This window comes from Dermacentor albipictus, unplaced genomic scaffold (assembly GCF_038994185.2).
Source record: "Dermacentor albipictus isolate Rhodes 1998 colony unplaced genomic scaffold, USDA_Dalb.pri_finalv2 scaffold_18, whole genome shotgun sequence".
Lineage (NCBI taxonomy): Eukaryota > Metazoa > Arthropoda > Arachnida > Ixodida > Ixodidae > Dermacentor > Dermacentor albipictus.
Window position 1 is genome coordinate 6,754,350 of NW_027225572.1, and position 19,579 is coordinate 6,773,928.

Consider the following 19,579-nt stretch of genomic DNA (forward strand, 5'->3'; position numbering starts at 1 on the left):
CACTGTGGCACGAACATACCCAAAAATTGAAGAGTAGAACATTGCTCTGATAACCGGCAAATGGTAAACTAATATTTCTTGTGCCAATGTAGCCGCACGGTTGGGGGGCTGCTTACACTCCAAGCACAATGGCAACATTGAACGCGACTGTACGTATGTGAGTACTTTCGCAGCATCTCTGTATGTTCTTCTTTCGGTTTGAGCCTTAGAGAGTCAATCTATTAGCCGCTGAGCAGTGATCCTAAAACTTTGTTATTTTCAGTTCCAACGCACATGTCCGCATTGCCCCATCTGTTACGAATTACTGAACAAATTATGCAATGCTTTTCACCAGGCAGCTGTTCTTATGCCTGATAACGCAGGGAAACCGAGTGCAATGCCACCAACGCTCAGAGATGTAATCAGGAGCACATATAATGTTCTCGCACAACTTGTGTGATGTACCATAGCGCTGAGGTGCTTCTTTTATAATGCAGGATCGAGAACTATTGAAAAGGCACAAGTGCACAGTTGGGCGCGTAAGTTTAAGCTCAAGAACTCGATTTGCACCAGATTTCATACTTCTTTATAAGAAGGTTACATCAACATATGCCGGCTCTTTTCAACTGCACGAAATAAAAATAATAAAGAAATATAATTCCATGTGAGATCATTTTATCATTCGAGTGTTCAGATTGGTAACTTCTAGATACGGAGTAAGTTGGGCAGTTCTGTGCGTAATTAACGAAGCCACGCCGATTAACATTTCATGAATTGGTCGCAGAGGGCTAAAGCCAATGAGTAGTTCGCAGCCCTCCCGCAAGCGTATCAAGCGGAGCACAAACATTTTTTTGAACATGCTTCTATAATAGCTATACAAACGAAAGTTTTTCAATTAAACACTCTCCCAAAGCGTAACTGACAAAAAAACGACCCCTGTAAGGTCGAGATGACCGCACCTAGCCTTTTCGGATATTTTCCTCAATGGTGTGGCTCCCTGAGTATGTTCCATGCTGCCAGTCCACTTTCGATTTTTATTCATACAGTTTTTTCGAAGGTAAGCAGTCCAAAGTAGTAGTATGAATATAGCAGAGAACGTGTGCCGCCGAAAGCTTGCTTGGTCGTAGAAGTGATGCACGACGCAATGATGGCGCAGATTTAGCGTATCGCTGACATGAAGACCATGTGCTGCCGTCGAGGGAACGAAGATAACCAACGTGAACAGCTGCGCATCCTGATGGTGATGTTGCCATCGTGGCGAAATCTGGCGTGGCAATCTTGACGTCTCAGGCGTCTTTTTTTTTCGCGTGGGTTTCGGTTTACAAATAAACTCGATGCCGCCAGCCCTTTCCTGTACAGTACATTCGCCATGGAATACTTTGATTATCGAGAACTTTCTCCGTCATATTTAAATAGCGGCCGACCGAAGGTTGCCTAGGTTCTGATTCGTGCATTCTTGGTTGTACTTGAAATATTTTGTAGATATAATCATAAGCCCTGAAATTGTCTCTTTGAAAGGTCGGAACCTGATGTGGGCTCCTTGTAGCGTTCAAGTGTGGGCATTGGTTTTTCTTCAAGCAGCGCTTCTTACCCCAGTATCTATGACCGTATTATCAAGCGATCACAAACTTCGAGCTGGATGGATGGATGCTATGAGCGTCACCTTTGGAATGAGGTGGTTGGTTGCACTACCAAGCTCTTGTTACTAGATTGCCCAATCTCCTACCTATGTTAAAGAATAGAAAGGAAGACGCGAACAAAAATCCCACGAAGAATTTCTATCATTAAACTATCTGAACCCCAATTGGGAACTTTGTTTTTGCATGCCTCCATTGTTCATGGTCCGCCTACCTTTCTACCAATCTTGCAATCGCCTCTTACTAATTTATATTTTGAACACATTATTTTCCCCCTGCTACCACTGAACCCAAGGGCTTCAAGGACGTCAGAGGTGCCTAAGTCAAGCACTGGGCAGATACCTTCAGATTTTCACAAAACATGCTCCGTCATTGTCCTATCTCTTAACCAACAGCGCCGCCCTTTCTCTGAGTAAGCGCTATCAAGTAGTATCGTGGAGTGTCAAAGAAGCACCGGGACAACTTCTGCCTAGGGGCGGCATCCCTCATTCGTTCGTCGCTCCTCATCTCTCCTCGTTCATTCGCTTGAATCAGAGGGGATGAGGAGCAAGGAGAAAGTTGATATAACCATAGGACTGAGGCAGGGTTTTCTTCGATCCTCGCTGCTGTTTATATGTACATGGGGACGATGGAAATTGCGCTAGGCGGAAGCAATGTCCGGTTTAATCTCTCGTACTAACAGGCGGGCACCACAGCGGAGCCCCAGCTTCGAGGTTTGTTTGATGCCGACGACATTGTGTTGCTGGCTATCAAGCAAAGGGATATGCAATGCATGGCTGATATCTATGCAAAAGAAGTTGAGGATTTAGGATAAATATTTAGATTTATAAAGAAGGTTTAATAGTATTCAATAAAAAAACTGAACAGACAGTGCTACTACAAGGCCAGGAAATAGCCCGGGTCAAAGAATACAAATATCTTCTTGTATGGATAAACGAAGGCGATACGTGTCTAGAGACAGGTAGAAACAATAATAGCATAATAAATGATAAATGTGCCCATCATGAAAACAGAGCTCTACGGGGATACAATAGGTATACTATTAACAAATTTTGCGGCTTTTGGGGCGTATCTTGTCCCGCAACAATAATCGTCATCTGTCATGCCCGCGTCTCCTCTTTAACGCTGTGAGCCCGTACCTCGAGGTCATGAATAGCATGCGCGTTATTATGGTGACGTAGCATTTTCGACAAGAAAACAGCGAGCGCAGACTTTTCAAGAAAGAAACGAAAGCAAGGCAGATGAGGATTATATTTGTGGAACAAGATAAGCCCCAATGGGCGCAAGCATTCATAAGGATGCATGAGGTGCTCCAGAGTATGTGTAAAGGCTGATGGTTCCATGGGTTACATTTGAAAATATGGTTGTTTGCTTGAACTTAGGCGTACAATCAAGACTCGATGGCAACGAAAGGTCAGTGGGACGCCTCGCATTGTGTGGTCACAGGAAGCCTACTAATGAAGCTGTGCATGGTGGGCTAGACAAATGTTCATGTGAAAGACGCTCAGAGTACAATTGATTTTGCAGAACCACTAAGCAATACGGAAGAAAGTAAATGGGTTACGAGAGTGTTCTGACATTTTTACAGGAAGAAAACATTGACTTACACTGGAGGAAAAGAACTAGGAAATTTACCAGCAAGTATGCGACCGGTGTGGTCAGCAACACGCAAAAAGAACGTCAAACGCAAAGTAAGAGAGACTGAGACAATCTCATGGGTGGCGGCAATGGAAAAGAAACCTGCCATGAGTAACTACCTCAAAGGAAAACAACATAATCAGGAAAGAAAGAATTTATGATAACTCATACCTAAGTTCCTTACTTTTTGAAGGAAGAAAAGGATGCCTTAGAGCGTGTTGTGATCAAGCGAGGTGCACCAAGGACGAAGAAGCATCTCCTGGCTGCGATAAATCTAGGGAAACCATGGATCATGTTTCATGTGAAGATACCTACTCAGCTGCCGGTATAGGCTCCTCTGGCTTCCTTGAAGCCCTTGGATTAAGGGATAGCAGTCGGAAAGTAAACGTGTCTGCAATAGAGTTTCATCAACATCATCATCAGCCTAGTTGCGCCCACTGGATGGCAAAGGCCTCTCCCATACATCTCCAACTACCCCGGTCATGTACTAATTGTGGCCATGTTGTCCCTGCAAACGTCTTAATGTCATCCACCCGCCTAACTTTCTGTGGCCCCCTACTATGCTTCCCTTCCCTTGGAATCCAGTCCGTAACCCTTAATGACCATCGGTTATCTTTCCTCCTCATTACATGTCCGGCCCAAGCCCATTTCTTTTTATTGATTTCAACTAAGATGTCATTTACCCGCGTTTGTTCCCTCACCCAATCTGCTCTTTTCTTATCCCTTAACGTTACACCTATCATTCTTCTTTCCATAGCTCGTTGCGTCGTCCTCAATTTCAGCAGAACCCGTTTCGTAAGCCTCCAGGTTTCTGCCCCATACGTGACTACTGGTAACACACAGCTGTTATACACTTTCCTCTTGAGGGATAGTGGCAACCTGCTGTTCATGATTTGAGAATGCCTGCCAAACGCACCGCAGCCCATTCTTATTCTTCTGGTTATTTCCGTCTCATGATCCGGATCCGTGGTCACTACCTGCCCTAAGTAGATGTATTCCCTTACCACTTCCAGTGCCTCGCTACCTATCGTAAACTGCTGTTCTCTTCCGAGACTGCTAAACATTACTTTAGTATTCTGCATATTAATTTTCAGACCCACCCTTCTGCTTTGTCTCTCGAGGTCAGTGAGCATGCATTGCAATTGGTGTCCTGAGTTACTAAGCAAGGCAATATCATCAGCGAATCGCAAGTTGTTAAGGTATTCTCCATCAACCTTTATCCCCAATACTTCCCACTCCAGGTCTCTGAATACCTCCTGTAGACATGCTGTGAATAGCATCGGAGAGATCGTATCTCCCTGAGGTTTCGACTGAATCAAACGCTTTTTCGTAATCAATGAAGGCTATGTATAAGGGTTGGTTTTATTCCGCACATTTCTTTATCACCTGATTGATAGTGTGAATATCGTGTATTGTTGAGTAGGCTTTACGGAATCCAGCCTGGTCCTTTGGTTGACAGAAGTCTAAGGTATTCCTGATTCTATTTACGATTACCTTAGTAAATAGTTTGAAGGAAACTGACAGTAAGCTGATCGGTCTATAATTTTTCAAGTCTTTGGCGTCCCCTTTCTTGTGGATTAGGATTGTGTTAGCGTTCTTCCAAGATTCCGGTACGTTTGAGGTCATGAGGCATTGTGTATATAGGGCGGCCAATCTTTCTAGGACAGTGTTCCCACCATCCTTCAACAAATCTGCTGTTGCCTGATCCTCCCCAGCTGCCTTCCCCCTTTGCATAGCTCCCAAGGCGTCCTTTATCTCTCCCGGCGTTACTTGTGGGATTTCAAGTTCTTCTGGACTATTCTCTCTCACCTTATCGTCGTGGATGTTACTGGCACTGTATAAATCTCTGTAGAACTCTTCAGCCATTTGAACTATCTCATCCATATTAGTAACTATATTGCCGGCTTTGTCTCTTAACGCACACATCTGATTCTTGCCTATTCCTAGTTTCTTGTTCAGTGCTTTTAGGCTTCCTCCGTTCCTGAGCGCCTGTTCAATTCTATCCATATTATAGTTCCTTATGTCCGCTGTCTTACGCTTGTTCATTAACTTAGAAAGTTCTGCCAGTTGTATTCTAGCTGTAGGGTTAGAGGCTTTCATACATTGGCGTTTCTTGATCAGATCTTTCGTCTCCGGCGATAGCTTACTGGTTTCCTGTCTAACGGCATTACCACCGACTTCGATTGCGCACTCCTTAATGATGCCCATAAGATTGTCGTTCATTGCTTCGACACTAAGGTCCTCTTCCTGAGTTAAAGCCGAATACCTGTTGGAATGCCGGAATTCCTCTAGTTTCCCTCTTACCGCTAACTCATTGATTGGCTTCTTATGTACCAGTTTCTTCCGTTCCCTCCTCGAATCAAGACTAATTCGAGTTCTTACCATCCCTTGGTCATTGCAGCACACCTTGCCGAGCACGTCTACATCTTGTATGATGCCAGGGTTCGCGCAGAGTATGAAGTCGATTTCATTTCTAGTCTCACCATTCGGGCTCCTCGACGTCCACTTTCGGCTAACCCGCTTGCGGAAAAGGGTATTTATTATCCGCACAAAATTCTGTTCTGCAAACTCTGCTAATAACTCTCCTCTGCTATTCCTAGAGCCTATGCCATATTCCCCCACTGACTTGTAAGACGTAAGGCGTAGTAAGACGTAAATGGAGGTTTGGTGGCCGAAAACTAGAGGCGCATCAAAGGCGCACAAAAACAATGTTTCCAGTAATAATGCAAAACGTCTGATGCTACGCATTCTTTGTGTTTGTATGTTTTCTCAAATGTAGGTAAGACATAAAACAAAATAAGCACAAGATCTTGGTTGTGCGACCCCCTCCCTGGTTCAAAGGGGACGCTCATAGCATCCATCTATCCATCCATCCATCCATCCATTAAATTGAGGTTAAGTATTAGGTGAAGTAACTTTATGTAGGTTCTTTTTTTTTCGGCTGTCTGCAGCAAAGAGAGTGAAGAAGTGTTCAATACGTTTTGATAACGTGCTTCTGATGAAATACAAGATGACTTCCTATTTATCACTTCTAGAATTCTTTATTTCCTAAATCCTTGAAAGCTACTGATGGTCAGATATCACGAATATCGTTTGTGTGTCTGAGGCACAAACTGTCAAGAGGCACTTCTTTATTCTTTTTTTATTTACAATACCTCAAAGATCCTAGTGAAGGGATTTCCCATGAGGGGTGGGCTATTGCAGACGTGTAAATGTCATTCATTTTTTTTATCGCTGTCTTGAAGTCTGTGCAACTGGAGAGTAGCGCAACGTCGGAGGGAAGGTCACTCCAATCTTGTGAAGTTTTGCCAGAAAAGAAAAAAAAAGTGCGCAGTGGTTCGAGCAGATATCGGGTGTACAGTTTTCGTGATTGGTGCAGTCTGAATGACGATGGGCTGGTTTGATGGCAGGAGTACAAGGTGACGTGTAATAAAACTTGAATAATAGGCACAGATGTGCTATTCCGCGGCGTGCTGAAAGACTTCAATGATTTGCACGAGATTTTAGTTCAGTGACACTAGAATGATATGAGTATTCTGAGAAAATGAATCGGGTTGCACGGTTCTTTACAGATTCCAAGATTTTATTAAGGTTACTTTGGTGATTTCCCCAAGCAGCTCATGCGTATTCATGTTTTTGTCTCATTATTGTCTGATAGGCGAGACGTCGTACAGAACGAGGTTCTAGATACAAGTTACCAGATAGGCAACCCAGAATGCGGTTAGCTTCATTACTAACGTGCATTATGCGAAGGGACAATGTAAAATCTGACGTCAAATTAGCACCTAGGTATTTGTATGCACTTACATGTGAAATTTTGGAGTTATAGATAAGATAATTCTGCCGTAAGTAATATTGCCGGCGATGAAAAGAAAGTAGTGATGTTTTATTCGTGTTTATTGTCACGAGCCACTTGTACGAGATTTCGATCCGGTGAAGATCATACTGAGGTAAGTGAATGCCAGATATGGTAATTTGAAGATATAGGAGGCAGTCGTCTGCAAATAGTCTGATGTTGGAAGAAATATTACTCGTTAAATCACTGATACATACTAGGAATAATAATGGGCCTCGGACCATGCCCTGGTGCACACCTCAGATGAGAGGATGGTAGGCAGAAGGCTGATTATTGGCGTGCCCGAATCGCTGGCGGTTAGGAAGTTACAAATCCATTCAAAAACAAAGAATGAAAGTTAAGGCATGAACGTTAGAAACAGGTGTTTATGAGCTACTTTATCAAGTGGTTTCTCAAAATCTAAAAAAGGGCCTCGACCGGTATGTATACGTCAATACTTGATCTAATCTCATTAATAAACAGTGATAGTTGAGTGTCGCAGGAAACATTTTTCTGGAAACCGTGTTGGTTTTTATTAAAAATCGCAATTGTTAACATCTCTAAAGATGTTAAAAATTTGTCTTTGTGAGAATAGATCACATGTGCCATTCCTTCTGTGCAGACACATGTGAGGGATAGGGGACGATAATTTTTAGACAAAGGTGTACCGTTTTTGGGATTGAAATGACCTTACCCACCTTCCAGCCTTGCGGCACCACTCCAGATGAAAAAGACTGCTGGAATATATGCAATAGGATAACACTTCTTACAGTTTTAGTATTCTTCAGTATTTTAGAATTGATGCCACCTATATCAGTGGGTAATGTCAGCTTTAATGAATGGATGATTTTCGCAATGCCATTGGCATCGAATCTGATTTCAGGCATGATTGGGTGATTCACATAAATTGCATGAGAGAGTTCGTTATCCGGTTCTATTGTACAACTGAACAAAAAGTCTCATTTAGTGCTTATGTGACACAGTGTTCGGGATCAAATTATAATGTTTGTCTGTCTGCACAATATTTGATTATAGTGTAGTGCATGATGGTTTGACAGTTTTCCAGAATTGTTTGGGGTTATTCTGTAACATGGTCTGTTAAGGGAAAATAGTAGAATGAGCACTTTGCTTTAGCAGCAAGAGAATCAAATGACTTTAATGTCATCCGGTATGTATTCAAAGCGCATTTATTATTTAAGATCTTTGCGGACCGGAATGGGCGCTTCATTTCGTTTTTAAGTCGTTTCAGTGCAACATTGAACAGTTTTTTGAAAACAGCTTTGACAATATGACGATATACAGCCTTCGAAACAAAGCGTGCTTAAAGACGGCAAATATGGACATTTCTTACTGGGTACCCTCCACATTGAGCAGTATGGTCATTTCTTGGATTCCTTTTTCGTTTTTACTAGCCCAAAATGGGTCCACTGTTGCGCCACCCGTGTCAAAAGAATGCAGAAGCGGATGCTCATCCCCACTGCCTGCAGCAATTCTGATTAGTGAACAGGGTGAGTACCAGTATAATCAATAACAGAAAACAGAAATCACGCGAGCTCAGTCTTGGCATCTTCATCGACCTTCATTGTTTGCTTTCGAACTTGATCAATTTGCTTTAAGCTGCCACCACAGCTCGTTCCGTTGCGTCTAGTTACATGCAGTTCATGCAACTGATTTAAAAGCATAGGTCTCGCGCAATAAACATTTTACCCCTAGCCCATCGGCTTCAATATATGAAACAACACAACGTAGTTTGCGCGGGAGAAACTAGGTCATGTACCTAGCTGAAATATGAAGGGGGTGCCAATGCTTTTTGTTTTCTGCCTGGATCCCGTAAGCAATAATCATAAATCGTTCAATGCAAGGTGGCGCAAAGACAAACTCGAGTGCTGTTTTTTTTTGGCTCTGTCTGTCGACCACTTAGCTACTAAAGTCAGAACGCGATATCAACAAACCCAACAGCCAGTCCTTGTATATCGGTAGGCCCCTTGCTTGACTTCAGGGCCACTAGTGCCTGTCGTTTGCTGCAGTCCCACAATGTTTTCGCATGTTCACTGTAGTTCTGTGTATTAGAGCACTTATGAAGGTACTTTCAAGTAGCTTTTTCGGCTCTTTTCAATGGTACAAGTTTACAAATACAGCTTATGCAGAATTGTAGTGAGGGTCGCAAGTTTGTACGGACGTGGCAAGGCGATGGTGGTCCTATGAAGTAGACGGCATGACAGCTAGTTTTGTACGCCGCAAAGAAACCCTCAAAGCTGTTTCATTAAGACCTGGACTGATCGAGAAGGCGATAAAACTGCGCAGAGTATTCCCAAAGGTTTTGCTGCTACGAAGGCATGAGTCGGAAACAGACGAATTCCGAAGGCTGCGCCGTTGAACATGACGTCTGAAAGTGCTGTCTGTCACAAAGAAACAGTGGCAGAAATTGGCATGCCCTCGTCTTTACAGGGAACTTCTTGCTATGGTCCTGCCAGGTCCGAGCGGGCGAGCTGTGCCTCCCACTGCAATTAGCCAGGTCAGGCAGGCGGCAGAGGCCAGTGGGGCCCTGGACTGAGAGGCTCCGACCACCCCTCCTTCAAATCTTTATAATTACAATAAAGTTTCTCTCTCTCTCTCTCTTGCTATGGTATGGGCCACATGACATGGTGTATATTATTCGCGTCTTTAATTCCGGCGGTATAATGAAACTGGCGCGCACGCAGCTTGTACGTGCCACTCGTCTCAAAGAGCTTGCTGGCGTTGGCTCGTGTTTTTGTGGCTCTGGCCTATTTTATTTGTTGACAAGGGTTATAGCTAGCAAGGGTCTTTCCTCCACGGAGACTAAGGATCCATCGGGCCAATGAACATGATTTATTTTTTTAAGCGAAGCTTTTTTTTTTTGCCTGCCATTCCGTGGTTTCACCTGGATCTGTCGTGGGTCTGTCTATTCCTGGTCGGCTTCTCGCCGAGTAGATTAGAAGTCACTTAAAATAAAATGAAGGGTGGACGTCAGTGGGATTCGAGCCGCGGCACCACAATGCAGAATTGCGATGCTCTGACCATTAGGCCGCAACCGTACGTAAACGTCCCTCCTCCCAACGCAAACTAGCTCTTTGATATGATCGCTGCGTGTTAATACATGATTTCTATACCATAGCACATGCCCAAAACTTAGGAGTGGCCCAGAAACCTGTGCGAAAGTTCACAAACAAAAAATTCTGGCAGAACCTCTCTTGAATTTAATTCTCGAGTATAACGTGTCAAAAACAAGATTTGATTATGACGCATGCCATAATGGGGTACTCCAGAATAATTTTGCCCACCAGGGAACCTTTGTCGTGCCGCCAATGCACGGGCGTTAGAGCATTTCGCCCCCATAGAAATGCGGCCGTCGCGGCCAGGATGTAACGCCGCGACTGCGTGCTTTGCGGCGGAGCACCATTACCACTACGCCACCGCGCCACGTAGAACCCCTCTGTAGGTAAATGTAGACGTTAGTGCGATTATTATTGAACAATGCATCGACGCGCCGCATGGAAACCGCCGAAATCTGTCATGTATAAGTTGCGTATGCAGTCTGACAGCTTCTTAGTGCTCCGAACCGCATGCCCTACACCAACTGGTGCCTCCACAGACAAGTCCAGGCATGTATAGCGTGCGCGAGTGCATATACAGACAAGATTGTATGAATATGTATAACGTGTTTGCCGTGGTTGCTCAGTGGCTATGGTGTTGGGCTTCTGAGCATGGGATCACGGGATAGAATTCCGGCCGCGGCTGCCGCATTTCGATGGGGGCGAAATGCGAAAACTCCCGTGTACGTAGATTTAGGTGCTTGTTAAAGAAGTCCAGGTGGTCTAAATTTCCGGAGTCCTCCACTACGGCGTGCATCATAATCAGAAAGTGGTTTCGGCAGGTCAAACCCCATAATTCAATTCAGTTCAACGACGCGTTTGGACTGCTCCCAACAACGGAGAAATTATGATTGTTGTTTTGATATTCAAGAGAGGCTCATACAGCCAAGCTTGCATCAGAGAGGTTCGTTCAATTGCTGTACATATCCAGTTATCATTAGTAGTGGCTCATGTTGGCATAAAAAACGTTCATTGAAGTAGCTGTTCAAGTAGTGGCTCATGTTGGCATAAAAACTTGTTCATTGAGGAGTGGCACATACCCAATACCATAAACACAGCGACAGAGGTTAGTGTGAAAGAGGTTCATTGAAAAGTGGCGCATAAGCAGTGGCCCATACCCAGTAAGAAAAATGGGTGTTAAACGGGCTACCCGATACCATTTAGGTGAGCGACATACACAGTGGCACATTCTCAGTCGCCTAAGTTGTCGTTAGGTTCGTTGAAGAGCACCACATACCAAGTGCCACGTACCCAATGCTCCATCCTGGCATCAAATAAGTTTACGAGACAGCGGCGCATACTTCGTGCCCTGTATCTAGTGACCGAAGTTGGCGAGAAAATGGTTAGAGACAGTCAAGTTGACAGACAGACAGACAGACAGACAGACAGACAGACAGACAGACAGACAGACAGACAGACAGACCGACCGACCGACCGACCGACCGACCGACCGACCGACCGACCGACCACGACCGACCGACCGACCGAACGACCGACCAACCGACCGACCGACCGACCGACTGACCGACCGACCGACAGACACAGACAGACAGACAGACAATAGGTGCTTATGATGGAAACGATTTCCACACTGTGGCATATACCCACAACGGGGGATCAGCGAGGAAGCGCTTCCACGTGCTTATATTGTGAGCGCGACCCATGACTGATCCTTCTTCATCTCTACACGTCATCATCACTTAAACAAATTCCACAACTTTAATTATCACCATAAGCCGCACAGCTAGTTCTTCGTCGTAACTCGAGCTTGGCTGGATTAAATGGTTCCTGATAAGGGGTGGTAGGTGCTTTTCGTTGACCGCGACCTCTCGCCCTTCTCTCAAGACAATCCGAGCACGTCCGCTACTACCACCCCAGCACAGCTGTCGGCATCCGTCGTGGCCATCCATAACCGCCATCGTGACCCACCAGTCTTCGCTGGTCTGCGGGGAGATGACGTCGAAGAATGGCTCCAAAACTACAACCTCGCAAGTGACTTCAATAAGTGAGATAACTCACAGAAATTGCACAATGTCCCCTTCTACCTTACCGATGTCGCGAAAACCTGGTTGTCGAACGGCGAATTGCGTCTGCCTGCCAGTTGTCAATTTTGGCTTGACGACACAAGTACTGCCACGCGGGATGTCCCTGGCCTAGCTTTGCTCATTCGAGGATCACTCAGTAGCCTCTATTATAGTAGACAACAATTCAGCCGATCCTCCTCTACCATAGCAGTCGGCAAATTGTACCATCGCCGACCTACAGAAAATGATTACGCCCGACATGCCGTCCGAGCACGCTCGTGAGCTCTACCGCGTTCTGTTTTCCTACCACGATATTTTTTACTTTAATGGTCGTCATTTGGCTCAAACTACAGCTGTTAAACATCGCATTAATACCAGCGATGTCCCTTCTATTCATCGCCGCCCATATCCAGTGTCACCCGCTGAGCGTCAAGGTATTCACGCCGAAGTTCGCAAAACGCTTGCCTAGAACATTAGTGAACCGCCAGGTAGTCCATGGGCGTTACCTGTTGTGCTGGTAAAAAAGAAGGATGGCTCATGGCGCTTTTGCGTGGATTATCGGCACCTTAACAGGGTTACCAAAAAGGACGTGTATCCTCTACCTTGGACGGATGAAGCCCTTGACTGCCTCCACGGTGCTCGCTATTTCTCCTCTATTGACCTTCGCTCCGGCTACTGGCAGATTGCCGTGGACGATCTCGACCGTGAGAAGACTGCTTTTGTAACACCCGACGGTCTTTATCAATTCAAAGTGATGCCGTTCGATCTATGTAACCCTCCTGTCCACTTTTGAAGGCATGATGGATTCCCTTCTTCACGGTTTCAAATGGTCCACGTGCCTGTGCTACTTGGACGACGTTATAGTATTCTCCCCAACGTTCGCTACCCACCTCGAACGCCTCTCAGCAGTGCTGGACGTTCTTCGTCGAGCCGGTCTGCAACTCAACACATCAAAGTGCCAATTCCACCGTCGCCTGATTACCGTCCTTGGATAACTCGTTGACGCGAACGGAGTGCAACCGGACCCAGGCAAGCTCCATGCTGCTACGCACTTCCCTGTTCCGAAGTGTGTCAAGGATGTGCGCAGCTTGATCGGCTTTTGTTCGTACTTCCGCCGTTTCGTGAAAAATTTCGCTGCCGTAGCATGACCCCTAACCGAGCTTTTGAAAATAATGCCCCTTTAAGGTGGGGCGATGATGAGGCCTCTGCATTCTCGCATCTAATCGACCTTCTTATAAGGCCTCCAGTTCGTGCGCATTTCGATCCTTCTGCGCCTACCGAAGTCCGTACTGATGCCAGCGGTCACGGAATTGGCGCAGTACTGGCACAACACCAGCGCGGCCACGGCCGTGTTATCGCTTACGCCAGCAGGCTCCTCTCACCCGCGGCGTGCAACTATTCCATCGCTGAGCGTGAGAGTCTGGCCCTAGATTGGGCGGTTGCGAAATTCCGCCCATACTTAATGGCCGACCCTTTTCTGTGTCACAGACCATCACGCGCTTTTCTGGTTATGCTCACTGAAAGATCCTACAGAAAGATTTGGCCGCTGGGCCTTACGCCTCCAAGAATATTAGTATTCTGCCATCTACAAATCTGGCCGACTACACAATGACGCTGACTGTCTGTCTCGCTTCCCGGTCTTTGAGCCTGTCAACGCCGACAGTATTACCGCCTACGGCATTTTCTCTGTGTCTGCCTTCGCTAACATCACCCATGAGCAGTACCGAGACCTCTCGCTGCGAGCACTCATCGAGCGTCTGCGCTCTACACCTACCGACGCATCCGTTCGCCGATATTTCCTCCAGGGCGGCATTGTGTACCGAAGGAGCTTCCTACCTACGGCTTTGAGCTTCTTCTTGTCGTGCCAAAACATCTACGACAGACTGTGCTCTTTGAGATGCATGACGGACCCACTGCACGACATCTTGGGGTAACCCGCACGTACGACCGCATGCGCCGCCTTTTCTATTGGCCTGGTCTCTCTCGCTCCGTCCGACGCTATGTTGCTGCCTGTGATCCCTGCCAGCGTCGGAAAATACTTCAGGTGCTACCTTCCGGTCATCTCCAGCCGATCACCGTCCCTGTGGAACCGTTCTTTCGTGTTGGATTAGACCCCCTAGGTCCCTTTCCCACGTCATCCTCTGGGAACAAATGGGTAGCCGTCGCAACTGATTACGCCATCCGATACGCTATCACCCGGGCTCTCCCTACCAGTTGCGCCACTGACGTCGCGGACCTGCTCTTGCGTGACATTATCTTAGCGCATGGCGCCCTGTGACAGCTGCTTACTGACCGTGGTCATAACTTCCTCTCGAAAGTTATCGCCGACATTGTGTGTTCCTGCTCTATTCAACACAATCTGACTACCTCATACCATCCTCAAACCAATAGCCTGGCAGAGCGGTTAAACCGCACTCTAACCGATGTGCTGTCCAAGTACATTTCCAAGGACCACCACGACTGGGACATTGCCCTTCCTTACGTTACATTTGCGTACAATTCTTCCCAGCACGACACCACCGGATTTTGTTCATTTTATCTACTGTACGGTCGCGAACCAACCTTGCCCCTAGACACGGCACTTCCTCATGCTGCAATGTCAACAAGCGAGTATGCGCGCGACGCCAACGCCCTCGCCGACCATGCACACCAGCTTGCACGCACTCGACAAACGGCCTCGCAAACCACTCAGCAGTGTCAATAGAACGCACACCACCGTGACGTGCAGTTTTCGCCTGGTGCGCTCGTGCTCCTGTGGTCACCCTCTCGTCCCGTCGGAGTTTCTGAGAAGCTACTTTCGCAATACACCGGGCCCTATCCCGTGCTGCGCCAAGTCACGGCTGTGACTTGCGAAATTGCTGTGGTGCGTACAACCTGTTCCTCTACTCTGGCATCTAGTGAAATCATGCACGTCAGTAGGGTCAGGGCCTACTACACTGCTTCCGAGTCCGGCTTTTAGTCGCTCCGGGATGGCGCTTTTGCCGCCGGGAGTAGTCCTACGGAACACTATTTGCGATCACGAAGAGGCGACCAGTGTGAAGACGACGGCGACGATTAGAGGCTTGCGTGGGCGGTTGCCTCTTGGCCAAGTGCGGCGTATTTTCCTGTAAATATACTTGTATCTAGATTCTCCTATGCGTCTTCCTACGTAACAATATTAATAAAAAGATAAACAACGTCGGCTATAGCGCCCTCGCCAACCAAAATCCTGCCACCATCCAAGATGCAATAGCCACTTGCCAGCGCCTCTAGGAACTTCAATCTCTGCGGCTATGCACGGATAACACAGACCTTCATTTGCCTTCAGCAGTAGAATTGCGCACGATCAGACGTGATATCGTTCTAAAGAAACTTCAAGGGCGGTGCTCTCACTGTGCGCCTGAATCTGGCGTCGCCTCTTCTCCGACCGGCTTGCGCGAGATAATCAAGGAAGAGATCGCCTCTGCGTCGCGTCTAACGTGCTGAGATGGCACCTGCGCTCGTCAGAAGCAAATATACGCCGACGTCGTTGCGCTCCCTCCGGTCACCTCGGCCTCTGTATAAACCGACCACTATGTCTCTGTGGCTTCATTGTTGCCACCAGTGCGTGTACAGCTTTAGCGCTCCGCTCCGCTTCCTGCTCGACCCATTTGCTACTACTGTGGTAACTGCGGGCATATCTCCCGGTTCTCTCGACGGCGTCAACAGGAGGAACAACGTGGTTATACATCTGAAGAGCGAACAGGCGTCCGTCCAGCAAAGGGCTACCAGAGAACCTCCCACCGCTCTTCATTTCACCGATCCCCCTCTCCTCCGTAGCCTACAGACACGTCTGTGAATTCTCGAGAATCTTGCCGTAGGTCGCGTTCTCCACGTCGTCGTTTCGTATCACCTTTCCGACCTGCTTCGCATCTCTCCAACGCTCTCTCGCAAAACTCTCCGATGCACTTTTAGGAGGGGAAACTGCATCAACTGGACAGCCTACAATTCCTCCAGAGCGAGCGTCGAACATGCTCTCAGTGGTTGCGGAAGGTGTGCCCGTCGTAGCTCTCATTGACGCAGGTGCCGCCAGTTTGATTATTCGCGCTGACTTTTGCTGTTGCCTCCGAAAGGTGATGACGCCTTAGTGCGGCCCATTCCTTCATGAAGCGAGCAAAGCCGTTCTTTGTCCTGTTGCGCAACGTACAGTTAGAGTATTTTTTGACGAAATGCGTCACCACATTGTTTTTGCTGTGTTTCCGGAGTGTTCCTATGAAGTTGCTTTAGGGTGGGATTCCTTGGCTTCGGCATCCACTGCTATCTCTTGTCGTGAGCGACTCGCACACCTGAATGCCACCGGTTACTCTCTTCCTGATTATGAAGAACTCATGCGCCTTGTCACCTCCTCCGATTATGTTCTTTGGCCATCAAGAGAAGAAATTATAAGTGCCAATTCCAGTGAGATTCGGGATGGCCAAGTTCTCATTCTTCCCTACGGTCATACGTGATCTAAAGGAATTCTTATTGCTCCTGACCTTGTTCGCTTCTCTCATGACTCTGCATTCCTCACTGTGTTAAACTAAACTACTGAACGTCGATTACTACCCCATGAATGAAGTGTCGCTTCCGCTGTTAATGCACAGCCTAATGCAGATTTTGCCCTTTATACTTCTACCAGAGTCAATATCGTCACCACTCACTGTCTCTTCCACACCGTTCTCAGCAACCATAAGCCCTGAGGAGACCCCTGCCAAGAGTTCCGATCTGCTCGCACTATTAGAAAACACCTTTCGTTGTTCACCATCAATTTGCCAGCCCTCGGTATGACGACTGCTGCGACTCATCGCGTACACACTGACGGCCCCAGAATTGTTCACCGGTGGTCATATCACGTGTCTCATACGGAGCGCTAAATCATCTTGGAAAATGTATCGAATATGCTTCGACAGAATATAATACGACTTTCATCGAGGCCCTGGTCCTTTTCAGTTGTTCTAGTGCAGAACAAAGTCGGTTCAGCGCGTTTTTCTGTCGATTCCCGTGCCGTGAACAAATTCACGCGCAAGGATGTTTACCCTTTGCCACGCACCGACGACGCACTAGATTCTTTACAGGGTGCCGATTAATTTTTTACTCTTGATCTTAGATCCGGCTACTGGCAAATACAGGTGTCAGAGTCCGACAAAGGGAAAGCCGCTTTTGCCAGCCCAGATGGGCTATACGATTTAATGCGATGCCCTTTGCGCTCTGCAATGTGCCTGCCACCTTCAAACGTATCATAGACAATGTCCTGCGCAGTTTAAGATACAAGACCTGTCATTGCTATCTCGACGACATCGTACTGTTTTGCGCCACGTTTCCAGGACACCTGCAGCATCTTGAACAAGTGCTAACGTGCCTCGCAAACGTTGGCCTACAGCTCAGCAAGAAAAAAAATAACTTTTGGAGGAAAGACTCTCGAAGATCTCGGTCACTGAGTGAGCAAAGATGGCATTTGACCGGACCCTGAGAAACGTTCCGCTGTCCTTGAGTTTCCTCGTTCTCTGCGCACAAACGACCTGAGCAGTTTTCTCGGACTGGCTTCGTACTTCCGGCGCTTTATACGCAACTTCGCTGCGTTTGTGTCTCCGCTTCATCCACTTGCCTCAAATAACGCGCCCTTCGTTTGTTCCGCCGATTGTGAAAGTGCCGTTTTGGCGCTCCAGCAGGCTCTGACGTCCAACCCGGTACTGTGCCACTTTGACCAACGTGCAGCTACTATCATTCACACTGACGCCAGCAGTCATCATTTCGGTGTGGTTCTCCTGCAACGTAACACCACCTTGCATGAACGAGTCGTAGCTTACGCCAGTCGGACGCTGACTGCTGCTGAGAAAAAATACACCATCGCCGAGCAAGAGTGCCTTGCTGTTGTTTGGGCAGTGCAAAAGATTCAGCTATGTCTCCACGGCTGTCACTTGCGTCTTCTTTGTTACCGCCATATGTACACATTTGGCAGGATTTAATACTATTTGCCATTTGTGGCACCATAAAGAAACATCGCTAAGGCAATCCTTAAGAAGACTTTGGTCATCAGAAACAAAAATTCGTGAAGAAAACACAATCATCGCGAAAAAACGACAGTGCATCTCAGGTTGTGAAATTCCAAAGGTGTTGATAAGCGTTTAGGCTAACAGGTGCCAAATTAGGGACTCTTGAGGGACGCCGGAGAGGACGCTACCCTCTCCAGATGCACAGTCATCAGCGCCCATGTACTGCATACAATTATTGCGGTAACAAACAAACCAAACTGTGATTTTATCATTGATGCGTACGTACCTTAATTTGTGCAAGTTCTTTCGGTGCGACGCACGGTGAAACACATTGGTGACGTAGAGAAAAATAAGGTCTTGGCTGAATTTGCCGAATATTGATGCTAATCTATGAGCGCGTTTGAAAAGCATTGTAAAGGAAGGTGTAAAGTCAGTGCATTTTACCTGTGCTGACATATGGGGCAGAAACTTCGAGACTGACAAAAACGCTTCAGAACAAGGTAAGGACCGCGCAAGGAGCGATTGAACAAAAAATGCTAGGTGCGACGTTAAGAGACAAAAAGAGAGCGGCTTGGATCAGAGAGAAACTGGGTATAGCCGATATTCTAATTGACAGCAAGAGAAAAAAATGGAGCAGGGCAGGTCATGTAATGCGTGGGTTAGATAACCGGTGCACGAATAGGGTTCAAGAATGAGTGCCAAGAGAAGGGAAGCGCAGTCGAGGACGGCAGAAGACTACTTGGGGCGATAAGATTAGGAAATTCGCGGGCGCTATTTGGGATCGGTTGGCGCAAGTGAGGGGTAATTGGAGATCGCAGGGCGAAGTCTTCGTCCTGCAGTGGACATAAAATAGGCTGATGATGATAAAATGTTGAACGCTCGCCTCGGAAACCACTGTGATGTTCACGAAAATTGGCTGTGTGTTGGCTATGGTGATCAAGATTTCCATACAATGGCACATACCCAAAATAGGGCGTTGACCAAGAGGCGGGGTGTACAGTGGCAAATGTCCACCATCGGGGATATTGCACGAAGCGGAACGTACACGTCGTGCCTACGCCAAATGGTTCTTTCAGGCGATTGTCGCATGTGCACAATGATCATTACTTTTATACAAAAGCACGTATAGTATAGCATAGCATATAGTATAGTATGGCCACGAAGCGACCGGTATATTGAAAACCGATAAATGGACACGAAGGAATGGAAGCTATGTAAGATTTGTCACATTTTGTAGCACGCGCACGTGGGAACACATGCGCGCCCGTTGTCATTATGCCCAAGGCGCAGGAATAAAATGCGCAAGTTTACAACATTTCAAAAGCAAGGAAGCTTCATTTCACATACCTTCCAGCCTTGTGTT

The 19,579-nt window shown here is 46.9% G+C and overlaps 1 protein-coding gene across 16 annotated transcripts in view; it reads left to right on the forward strand.

The window, feature by feature from the left end:
* LOC135908735 (uncharacterized) overlaps nucleotides 1-19,579 on the forward strand; it is a 1,076,237-nt gene that overhangs the window by 519,439 nt on the left and 537,219 nt on the right. For 10 of the 16 annotated variants that reach the window (XM_070529152.1, XM_070529157.1, XM_070529150.1 and 7 more), the window contains 2 exons: nucleotides 477-518; nucleotides 8,502-8,597. The exons of 3 other annotated variants lie outside the window; for them this stretch is intronic. In XM_070529152.1, coding sequence (XP_070385253.1) covers nucleotides 477-518; nucleotides 8,502-8,597 — 138 coding nt within the window. The remainder of the gene's footprint in view (nucleotides 1-476; nucleotides 519-8,501; nucleotides 8,598-19,579) is intronic. 3 more of the 16 variants (XM_070529147.1, XM_070529153.1, XM_070529151.1) reach the window with 1 other exon arrangement.